The 12,111-nt window shown below is 37.9% G+C and overlaps 1 protein-coding gene across 1 annotated transcript; it reads right to left on the reverse strand.

The window, feature by feature from the left end:
* Positions 1–269: 269 nt before the first annotated feature.
* On the reverse strand, positions 270–10,423 carry LOC100652051 (DNA fragmentation factor subunit beta). The gene is made up of 6 exons (XM_012314435.3): positions 9,805–10,423; positions 8,514–8,615; positions 6,520–6,652; positions 6,190–6,401; positions 3,582–4,165; positions 270–3,375 (listed from the first exon to the last, which is right to left on the reverse strand). Exons 1-6 carry the CDS (start codon positions 9,859–9,861, stop codon positions 3,216–3,218), a joined length of 1,248 nt encoding a protein of 415 aa, XP_012169825.1. The 5' UTR covers positions 9,862–10,423; the 3' UTR covers positions 270–3,215.
* Between the last annotated feature and the right edge of the window lie 1,688 nt (positions 10,424–12,111).

The following is a 12,111-nucleotide window of genomic DNA, read 5'->3' on the forward strand; positions in this document are numbered from 1 at the left end:
AGAATATATCAGGATCCGGCGTCCAAATATTTTTCATCCATCGATGGATCGATTGTATAATATATCGCGAGCATCGCGAGTTAACGCGAAATTCGACGCGGACCTTTTCCTCCCGAGAAGGTTCGATACCGTAAAATTTTACGCTTACGAAGTTACGAACGAGTTCAACGGTCGTTTCAACGCGACCGGTAATTAACCGAATGCAATTAATTCTTGTTCACATCACTTGCAACGAGCATGAGGGGAATAAAGGAAATGGAACGAAAAAATTAACGACCAGCTTTCTGTTTCTTTCTTGCTCTCCTCTCTGTCGTCCTCTCGTACCTAAAATATACATTTGCCTAAAATAGAGCTATACAGTCGCTTTACATTGAAAAATAACTATATTTATACATTGTCTACGAGGAAATATCGCATTTTCGTGCAGTTTCTTTCCTGTTTGGTTGCACGTATCCTTAATCATGATACAACGTCGTCATCCTTTTCGGCATGATGTTTTTCACAAAAATTTTAAATCTCTCTTTATTTCTCTTTTGTGTTTAGGAAACATCACGACAACTGGCGATTACTCCTTGATATACGAGTGAATTTCATTTTTCTTCATCGTGATTCATAACCGTTCTTGCACAACCTTTCATCTTGTTCTTGTTTTCTCGTTCGAAACAGCATAACGACTTTGATTACATATCAATTTTAAGATAGCTGGCTACTAATCTTGATCGATTAAAACAATTTCGAGAGATATACGAAATCAATAAACCGCACGTTAATTCAAGGTGCTTTACCGATGGTATGTCACTAGTAAACACCTTTTCAAATGAATTCCTCTGACGATAAAGCTGGGATTTTGCGTGCAGCGTACATCGACAAACAATATTGCCACATCCTCGAAACGCCATCCTTCGATCGATTCCCGACAATTTCGCAAATTTCTGCTCTTAAACAGGAAAGGTGCCAGTGCCTTCGATACAAAGGAAATTTCTGAATAATAGCGACGCAAATTTTTAATTGGTCGAAACACAATGATCTGTTATACATAATAGCGCGTACTATTTCAAGCACGGGACACCAATCATTGAGGCTGCGAAACACTCCCGTGGCATGTGCTTCGTTACTAGACTGCGAAATTTTATGAAAATTCATATTCTTGTGAACATAAACAGAAGAAATGGATTCTAAATAGTGATTTGTTTCATTTACTGGATATTATAACGAGTATCGTACTTTGAACATTTTGTATATATTTGCATTTACGTACGTTCTGTACATTTTTGCTTCGTTATGTTTGGCATAAATGCATAAATATCCGCAGTCTATTTATTACAATATACGTTGCATCAAGGTGACCAAAAAACTGTATCAAATAATTATGAATGTTCTAAGCTGTTCGAGACTGTAATGTAATGTTCGAGACTCATACACGGCGCTCGATACGCAAATAAATTTACTAAATTGCCAATGGTTCTCATTATCTCTCTCGTTATCTCTGGTCGTCGTGATCGTCGTCGATAGTAATTCAGATTTTATAAAAAGTTAGTTGAATCGACAATGGTTCGTTTCGTAGCGATTAGTCCCAAGAGAGAAGTCGCGACGAAACCAACAAAGTCCGACCGAAATCATATCAAAAGAAGAATTATCAAAAAGATGTAATTCGAATCAGGTCCTTCCATTAGATATTTCTGTGCCGGAAGCGGCACCGTTTTACATATATCGCACAAATCTCTAAAACATTTTATAATTTCTTCTGTGTATATATCTAAATATAGTATATGTATATCTTTATATATATGTATATTTATCTATATGTCACGAGTGCAGGATGAGTCGAATATGATCAGACGATATTTAAATTGCCAAATGAAATACTGAGAATGTCATGCATTAACACTTCCGTAGATCATTATGAGATCTAGAGTATTTATTTACTCAATTAAACTCAATTAAATTTCGCATGTCTTAATGCATTTACTATTTTTAATTATATAATTGTTATATATAGTATATATAATATTAATAATTAATATAATAATATTATAATAAAAATATAATATTATAATAATATAGTATATATAATATTAATAATTAATATAATAATATTAATTATATAATTTTTTGCATTTACTATTCAATATTTCAACATTATCTAACTTTTAAATATTAAATCCCAATGAGACACAATTTCATCATTCTGCACACGCGCCCATAATAAATAAATATATATGTATATGTATTCTCTAAATTCAGTAATGAATATGTATATATTTATATATTTATATAATATATGTATATATATATATCAGAACTTTGGTTTTGCCTTCGGTGAACCAGTCGAATCAAAAATATCCGAAAGATACTCGATCTTACGGAGTACATTTTTTTAAAGATAATCTCCAAATGCACCCCAAAGTTAGGTCATCCTTGGACAGCCCCTTTGTTGCAATTTCAGCAAGACAATTAACAGTCCTTTAAACGAATCTCTTCGACTCGCCGTAATAAGTCCTTTTTAATCAACGATTATTCCGTTGCGCCCAACCCTGTATAATATATTGAGATGTTCCCATGTTAGGAACTCAAATTCGTGATAAAGGAGAAACACCGCCATTCCGTTGCACTTGTTCAGCAAAATGTCGGTAGAAAGTTTATAGTAGTCGTTAGTATGTAAAGACGTCTTAAAAATGTGATAAAAAAATTTTCGCGTCAACGATGCACTAATTTGATTATATCGATCTGTTACTCTCCGGGACTTTGTATTTAAATTATCGACGTGATCGGTTTCTACTTTACCGATTGAGACAGAAATTGTGCGCAAGATATACATACATATATATTTATTCGTCGTTGCAAGGTAGAAATTCTTATCTCGGTATTTTTCGACAGTGTTTCTATCGAACAAATTTTGGTGTGCATGGTGTTTCATGATAGATAATAGAAAATTGTAATATAGCAAAGTATTTTAGTTTACCATAGAAAGAAAAGATTTCTCGATCTCGTGATCAATATTGCTTTGTTGCTTCGTGGCGCAACGGAATCGAAATCGTATATAACAAATGATAAACTTTGAAATTTTAAATCATCTATCAACAACAATTTACAATTAAGTATACTTCTCATACGAAGAGGTTTACATTCAGAGGTTATTTCTACGTGTTACGTATCTTTGATAGCGATTTCCCGTGTTGCTGAAATCTTCTATACTTCCACACGATAACAACTAATTATTTGTGCGAGCTTTTATCGTGGCATACGATGTGGACCAGCCTCAAGTTCTTCATCGTAAACAGATTGTCGTAAATTTCAATGAGATCTGACTCGTTGGTATTACCCTGGGACGCTAATTTCAGGAGCGATGGGATTAGAGACCTGGACCTCTCGATCCTACAAATCATGTTTTTATTATTTTTTAAAATAGTACGTGCCAATTTAAGACTGTATTATACAAAATGATTTGAACACCATCATGAAATTCAACTGCTTATGATAATAATAATTTCAATTAACTAAACCATGATCTCTGAAACATTCACTATACGGTCAACAAACATAGTAATAATTCGTCATAACAGATCATAAGTATAACTTACTTGTGATCAAAATTCCATGTAGAGAATAAAACAAGTTCTTCCTTCGATCTATAAGGATTGATCTTGTGCTTATCCGCGTAAGAACATTTATCCTCGTTCCACATACCGTAGCACCTAAATTCGCCCGTGTGATCGCACAACGCGATACACGCTTTCTTCGCTTTCCTTCTAATCTTGTAAGGACAGTTCTCCTCTGCCTCTTCCTCTTCAGTCTTTGTGTCCGAGCTTCTTTCGTTCCTCCTTTTTACACCATCGGTATCATCGAACTGTTCCATCGCTCCAAACAATCTGAAGTACGTACTATCGTCCAACCATTTCAATCTACAGGGACAATGATCGTAACAGGATGACGAATCAAGCTCGTCTGCACCCTCCAACGCTTCGGATTTTGCTCGGCTCCTATCGAAATAGTAGCCAAAATAGTGGTCCTCTTTCAGCTGCATCTTAAAGAACGCTATGGCGTACAATAGTTGCTTTCTGGCTCGGGGATCCTTCGTGAATACATCCGATGATTTGATTTGATCGATCATTTTATAGAGATAGCCTCGTATTCTATCTTGACATCTACGATGCAAGTACGCTTCCTGTAAAACCATTAATTTCGTTAGTCGATGCATTAATTCAATCGAACGTAATCGAATAACATGGCGCGCGTTCCGTTAGATAGAAAAGCTTATTTGGTTGTGAGAGGAACTCCGGTGAACTAAATGACAACCGTCGCCCTGGACAATCAAAATGGATCAGTATACACTGATATTGCCATATTGTGATTATAATTGCTCTGTAATCAAAGCAGGGCAAATCTATTGTTTTCGATAAATCGTCAACATAATGGTTCGTTATTGCGTATCATAACGTACAATGGAAGCCCAATTATATGTGCAAGTCCACCACCGAAAGTAATTTCAACTGATCCAGTTCGTAATCTACTGTCTTCATAAAATAATCATGAAACATAACTTATCGGTATTAAAACAAATGAAGAATGAATCAACGAAGATCATTTCGATAATCTGCATATCACAAACGTATAATAATATAATTGTTCGGGATTTTAAGTGGCTGCCCGTTTATGGCTCGGATAGTATCTCTCCCTCTTTTGGGAAATTTCGAATTACCTGTCTTCTCCGAGCTGTAAACCCGACGACTTAATAGTTAGGGAAACCCCAGGCAATACCAGGGTCATATGCACACCCGAGAGTACAGGTAACCCAGGGAAAACCCCCGGGAAGTTCCCATGCCGGGAAGGCATGATGGACGGAGGGATTATCAACAACATAGTAGGACAGTCATAAACAGCGAGTCGTACCATGCGGGTGAAATACTTAAGTCTCAACAAGATCTCACAACTGTCGTGTTTAGAACATTAAACTTTGCTTGTATACAACAAGTGCAAATAAAATGCCAAATTACACTAACATTCAATACATTAAACCTTCTCCACATGAGCGTTAATTCATTCAAGTTTCGCGATATCGACCGATCGGTTGGACCGGACCAGTCACTCTTTAGTTGATAATTCGCAACATATTGAATCTCTGAGTCATCAGGTTTACAGCTCGGGGAGGCAGGCAATTCAGAATTTCTCAAAAAAGGGAGAGGTGCTGTCCGAACCATAAACAGACGGCCATCCAAAATCCCAAACAATAATAACTTTGTATATGAAATTTCACATCAATTGAAAGAAAAGAGGTGTAATAAGGACGAAGGCATGTTTCATCAGTAAAGCTGTCGAGGAAATCTGTACCGTAGACATAGGAGATATTGGATCCTAACAACATAAATATATCGACGTGGCCGAGGATTAGGTGTGGGATTTGCGAGGAATAGGATTCCGTAATATGTATGTATGTATATATGATTCCGTGTATTGTAGTCAGCGCAAGTTTATTATTTTTTTTATCTAACGCACTAGTATCCTCTACGAAAGAATTACGCAATTCAACAGATGAGCCGTAAAAATGGAACTTTCACGCGAACATCGCACAACGGATACATAACCAATTAATTAATTATTAGTGTAATCGTTAGATCAAGAGTCGCATGATTTCGTCGTGAAACTTTGTGCGTGATAAATGACAATCTGTTGGAATGCAAGTGCCGTAACGTTAATTAACTCGAACATCAAGGGATAAACTCCCTCTCATTTTATTACATGAGATTATGTCGAGCTGGAGCGACTTGTTATACGTTCGAGGCTGACTTATCTTTAATCGCGTCCTGAATGGTATCTATGGAAAAAAATTTCTCTAAGGATGTGCATGGTAGGATAGTTCGTATCCATATTGATTCTTTTTACCTTCTCATCTACCATCCATTACCCTGACACATAAATTTCAAGGACAACTTTTAAATGAAAAAGATACAATTTGTATCTTTCAAAATATTTCAGTACATAAACTGATTGAAAAGATAAGAAATGTTCTCACCGTCAAACGAAACAGTCAGAGTATAGATAAATTCTTAAGTATCGCGCCTTATATAGAGAACCCAATTTTTCTTTGTGGATATTTTTAGCATGGTAAGAAGAGACACGCCATAAAAGAGAAAGTGGACCCTTCGAAAGGGAGCGAAGCGTAAAAATACTTTTGCAGAAAAGAGAACTTACTTTACTTGTACAGTTAGTCTCCAATCCATGAAACCACTCCGGATGTTCGTCCCTGCTACTGAATGCTGTTTTCGAATCGTCCTTGTTCAGTGCGTTATATAGGACGGCTACTTTCGCTTTAAAGTTTTCCGTAAGGAACTCAGATGCTTTCTCGCCGGCAATTAGAAAATCGATGTTAACACGTCTCAAGATGTCGTATAGAAGATCCGCATCTGTAAGCAGAGAATGCATTTTTAAACTTCGTTTATCGCATTTCTAGGTTTCCTATTCATCTTGCCCTTCTATTGTCAAGATATAAACGAGTGTAGGAAGAAAATTAACGGCACTAACCGGTTAATACTTTTTCGCCCGGCTTCTGAAGGATCAACGTCGTCTGAGGTTTTAACGTAGAAAAATATTCTTCCTCGTCGATCAACGAGCCATCAAGTAGGTAGATGTTGATTTCGTCAGGATCGTTTGTTATCTAAAACACGAAGGATTCATCGATGCTAGTTCATTTTCTGTTTCATTACATCGAGTTACGTTGTGGAGGTATAAATTCATTTGTATTTCCCAATAGAGTGGTATCGTACGTTTGAAATACGATGACATATTACGTTTTCGAAAGTTTCTCTAATCTATCGTATAATGTTTAATCAAAGCGTAAAGTACATGAAAATGAAAACATGTAAAAACTGTTAGGGAACTTTAACTTTGTTAAATTGTCAAGTATCTCTTAAACAGAAAGGATGATTCTTCGTTGTAATTTTAAATAATTATTTTAGAATGATATTTACACAGTAATTGGATCATGTTATTGTCCTTCATTAAATAAAAAAAAAAAACAGTAATTACCAGTATATTTTCCAACGCTACGAATGATAATATTGCTCATATTTGTATTCAATGAATCTCATGTCTCCCATCGTAACCGTTACGTTCGTCGACATGTAATAGGCAAAGCTGTAGTAATGCATTCGAGTGAACACTGATCCATAGATACTGAGGAAATATAGTCACGGACAGTTAACCTTTAACCGAACCGCATAACATTGTCCCCCATTAGTTCTTTTTACGCAAGAGAAGAGGCGTAAGGCTGCCCCAATTACTACGAATGAAGCGGCGCCGCACCATGAACGCGTCCTGTTTCACGGTGGCGCGCATCGCCGAAATCAATTCTTTCGGAATCACACTTTTGCACTAGTTACAACTGTTAAAATTTGTTGGCCGGAAGCTGGCAAACAGCAAATAGTCGCATCCGCGTGCGCGTCACGGCAAAAAAATCGAAAGATCTTGGTTCCGATGAAAGAAATGGCCATCGGTACTCAACTATCCAGCAGACGGTCGACCTTGACATTGACGAGCTGCCCCTTGCCCGTGGCCGGGCTGGTTCGATAGAGCTACACGTTGCAGACGAATGTGCTTCGGCCCCAAGGTCGTCCCACAATTGGATTAACCTATACATGACTCGCTGGCAAGCGACACGTGCCATGTAAATACTAATTCTCTCCGCCCTATATCTTCGCGACTAATTATTCGCACGTGCCTACCCACTTCCGTAACGCCCTATCTGAGACCCAGTCTTCTTTTTAAAGGAAGTGGAATAACTAGGTTGACTGTTATATAACACTGTTCACACTTACACTTTTATATCGTATATTAAAGTATTTGATCCATCGACGAAGTTATACTATCGCAGGCTTTTAGTGTGCCCGTTACGATTCTCTATATGGATTCTCTATGTTCGAAAGCGGGTATCAGATTTTACATAACTTAATCGCGTTGATGAATTGTACCAGAATCACGTTTTACGTTTTTTAGTTATCACGTTTTACCGCGATATTAGCATTTCGTTTATTTTTAGTTATTCAGTGTTAAGGAAATATTTAAATAATTCATATAACGAATTGAATGAAAAGGCGCCGATAAATATAGAGATTTCATATATGACACGTGCCGCGCTGTTTTTCAGTAATTTCACAGGTTGAACAGGGTTGGCCTGTTTTTGGCGCACTTGTAACGAAATACCGATCGCATGAGATAGAATAGCCGGGCGTTACAATTTTCTAGGAGCGTATTATGGATCAGCTGCAAGGCTTTTATGACCTAATTTCAACCAAAAACTTTTGTCATGTCATGTAAAAACGATATGGAATCACGGAACGATTTTCGTGCAACGCGAGCGAACCACTTGACAACGTTCCGTCCTGCCCGTCTCCCTTACTCCCTTTTATTCGTTATTATCTCTCTCTCTCTCTCTCTCTTTCTCTTTTTCTCCTCGTTTGAATCGTACCATCGGTCGATTAAATAAACGCCGCGAGCGTTAATCACATAGGGATACTCACGTTCAGCTTTGCGCACGCTTTCCGCTTCAGCTCATGAAGGCTCCTGCAGGCAACACCGATTTTTCGCACGCGGTTTACATCGGTGACCTTGTAGCCTTTGAACTGGAAAATAATCGGTAAAACGGGATGAAAATTTTTTTCTATTCTCTAATACATTCATGCCGAGGTTAAAAAGAAATCCATAAAATTTTAGAAAAACTATATGTACGAGCACTAGCGACAAGTATTTAAATTCGATTTCATTCGTTTAACAAAACTATTTATTCGACTCGATTAATTTAAATTCTCAAACGACTCCTTTAGATTGAAATACAAATTCGAGAAATTAGCTGACTTTCAACAAATGTATCTCCTACTGTTTCTAGCTGGCAAAAGAAAATTAGCTTCTGATTAATCGAGCAGAGACTAAACCGCGTCTTTTGCGGAATCATGCAGGAAAATATCCAAATGAGATAGAGCTTCATCTCTTAATCGGGGATAACGCCTAAATAACGGAGGATAACGAACGGCATCGAGGATTGTGATCACCGGATGTGCAATTGGGCCGATCTCGTTCAGGGTCATGGCTGCAGAAGCGCGCGTGCCACAGTTTCTTCCAGTGACCTACATTGGCGACCTCTAATCGCGGTCACTCGGTAATGCAAATAGAATCGAAAGTCGGAAGTTCTACTGGCTGGACGCATCTTGCTACTACCCGCCCACGCATAACTTATCTATACGTACACGAAAACACGGAAACGTTCGACTAACTAATGATCTCATTATTTCCTGCTAATGTGCTCTTTATGTACAATCTTCTGGTTACGAACAAGTGTTCAAGCCGTGTCAGTACAAAAAGGGAATTTCATGGATTAACACGATCAATGAACTTAATCAGTATAGCTGCATACTTGTATTTTGTTAATTCTTTGACGCGATTGATTAATATTTTCATAAGGCGTATATATTTAATACGTCTGATAAATACACACAAATTATTTTCATTTGTCTGAAAGAAGGACAACGTTAAACAACTGGAAACATCAATACTCTTCTATTACAAAAGTTGTCTCCATTTATTATTCCAATACACGATATCGCTACATGTAAACACGATACAATATCATGAACAAATTGTTGAAAAATAAAGAGGGCACGTTCCAATGATTAACGCTGGATGCGTTATCTCCTTCGTACGTTACAAGCAGGGGAGAAGAAAAGAATAGAAATATCACTAGCGTGCGCAACCGGCGAATAAAGCTCATGCATGCTTCGTTCGGGACGCGCGGATCGGGTGCGATTCTTTGTTTACCTCGTTCTTAGTCGGTGTCTCAGTGAGCCGTCGAAAACAGTTGGCGATCAGTGACATGATCGATGTAATCCGTGCCGACCGTAATCACAGAAGACGTGGGGAAAGAAGATCGTGTGCAAGAAGAAAACGTACGACGCGCGAAACAGCTGGTATACTTCGGATCCCGACCTCTTCTTTCTTCGGCCGTGACAGTGGTACGTTTATCGGTCAGGGGACGGAAGGGGAATCAACGGATGCCGGGAGTTGAATAAGCGTGGAGAAGAGTGGGGAGAGGAGAACCGAGGAATAGTGGCTGCTTAGCGTAGTAGTGGAATGTTGGAGTCAGCGGATAGGAAGTATTTATACGTCAGACAGAGAAAGAAGAAAGAAAGACAGACAAGGAGGATATTAACAAAGCCTATTACTGTCGTCCCGAGAAATTTGTTTAATCGCCGCTTTCGCGGCGACAACGCAGGAATACTCGCTAGTAACAATGAAGAAGGACGAGAAAGAATATGTGGAGCGAAAAGGAACGGTATCTATCGTCGATGGATTACGGGGAAGGAATGACACGACAACGCGACGCTCCTCGCTCGGGCCTGAAATGAGAGAATGCACCGGGAAATGCGCCTGCGAACTGCCAGCAGCACCAGGCAATCGTGCTTCGCTCCCCCTCGTAGATGTCGCCACTATACAAAACTATACCTATCCTGTCCACTGATATGTACGCTATGGATACGTACATACTTACTCTCCTTAAACCTCGCAGCACTCAACACTTTGGATCACTAATGGATAAGAGGCGATTCGTGGTTGAAGGGAAGTACACGAGAAAGAAGTTGACCAGTCGAACGTTAGTGTCGCCACATACTAAAGTCTCAATATGGCTGCGATGAAGTTACTTCACGCGGTTTCGCAGGATCTCATGTCGATAGTATGTACGTATTTACATATCAGTGGTCCTACCTCTTTGGTTCGAGGGAACAGTGTGCATTTGGACAACCTCTGCGTTCTCTATAATACTTTCTTCTTTTCCTTGGACAATGTAGATGATCAGATCAATAGTCTTTTTTTCCGCATTGTGATTAATTGAACACTCATTCATACATGTAAATTCATGTTTTTGTATGGCACATTGATTTGTTTTATCTCGATGATGTCACTTAGCAACGATATGACACAGGCATTAATAATCGTTTCTTCTAATATGTTTGCGTTGTTTTGAGTTGTTGTTTCGATTTCCTCTTTTAGAGAATTACATGTACTTTTTTTTTATAATTAAATAACTGAATAGTTTACTGCTTCGTTAAATATTTTCTCTTTCAATTTATTTTTTCGTAAATTATTTTTTAAGTCCTTGAAGGAAGCAGGACTTTATACTTTGATACTCTTTGTATGATTTCATATCGTCTCTGACAGCCTAAGCGCTGTGTAAACTTCCCTTTCACGATTTGAAGTTGTTCACTCCTTAACATTGCGATATAAAAGACGAGGAACATAATTTATGTTTCTGTTAAGAAATTTAAATAAGAGTGCAAGGTATTCACTGCTCATTCTTATTCAAGCATACCTGTTATTGAAAAAGGCGCAGTAGCAGTATTTTTCGCAAACTATTTACTTCATGCTTTTATACGACTTTATATCATATGGCACTTGTACATTACGAGTCATCGATATTTGACTGCTCTTCAAGAAACGCTTTGACGGAAAGGACTCTGTTCTAGAATGAATAGTACAGTAAACAGAACGCTTCGAGGTCTGTAAATTGGGTTAACAATAGACTCTATTTTTTTGCCGAGTACACTCAAACAAAAGACAAAATATATTTTGTCGAGAAACGCTCAAACGTAAAAATCCACTTACTAAACATCTTCAATATATTCGCCACGTTTTATATTATATCTCTAGGCAAATATTATAACAAAGCATTTTCATTCACATAATATGTATCAATGTTGACATTTAGTTGACGCTCGGAGTTTATTTATTATTTTTTTTTATCTGTGATGCGTTCATCGCCACAAAAGAATTGGGTCGAGTAATTATGACGATTGGACGTGGTAGAAATTTTGATCGAGCAATTTAACATTAAGCGTTCTCGCGGTACTTATATTGCAGAAATTGCTGTTTTGCATTGTACGCTTTAACCTTACCGCTTTTGAAGGTTACGACAGTTATTCTTAAACTCGCGTTGCAAATGCTATCTAGGGCGGACAATGTGGCGATTCGTGCAGAAAAATTATGCGACAATGCCTTATTGTTAGTCGATTTCGGATCCTACCTATCAAGGTCTCCTCCATCAAAGAACCTTTTTTTATATTGCCGATC

The sequence above is a fragment of the Bombus terrestris genome, chromosome 12 (assembly GCF_910591885.1).
Source record: "Bombus terrestris chromosome 12, iyBomTerr1.2, whole genome shotgun sequence".
In the NCBI taxonomy this organism is placed as follows: domain Eukaryota; kingdom Metazoa; phylum Arthropoda; class Insecta; order Hymenoptera; family Apidae; genus Bombus; species Bombus terrestris.

Coding starts and splice junctions, on each gene's coding strand:
- LOC100652051 (XM_012314435.3), bottom strand. CDS start 9,861: ATGTCACTGATCGCCAACTGTTTTCGACGGCTCACTGAGACACCGACT. Junction 8,616..9,804: donor AGACACCGACTAAGAACGAG/GTAAACAAAGAA, acceptor ATTATTTTCCAG/TTCAAAGGCTACAAGGTCAC. Junction 4,166..6,189: donor AGACTAACTGTACAAGTAAA/GTAAGTTCTCTT, acceptor ATGGTTTTACAG/GAAGCGTACTTGCATCGTAG.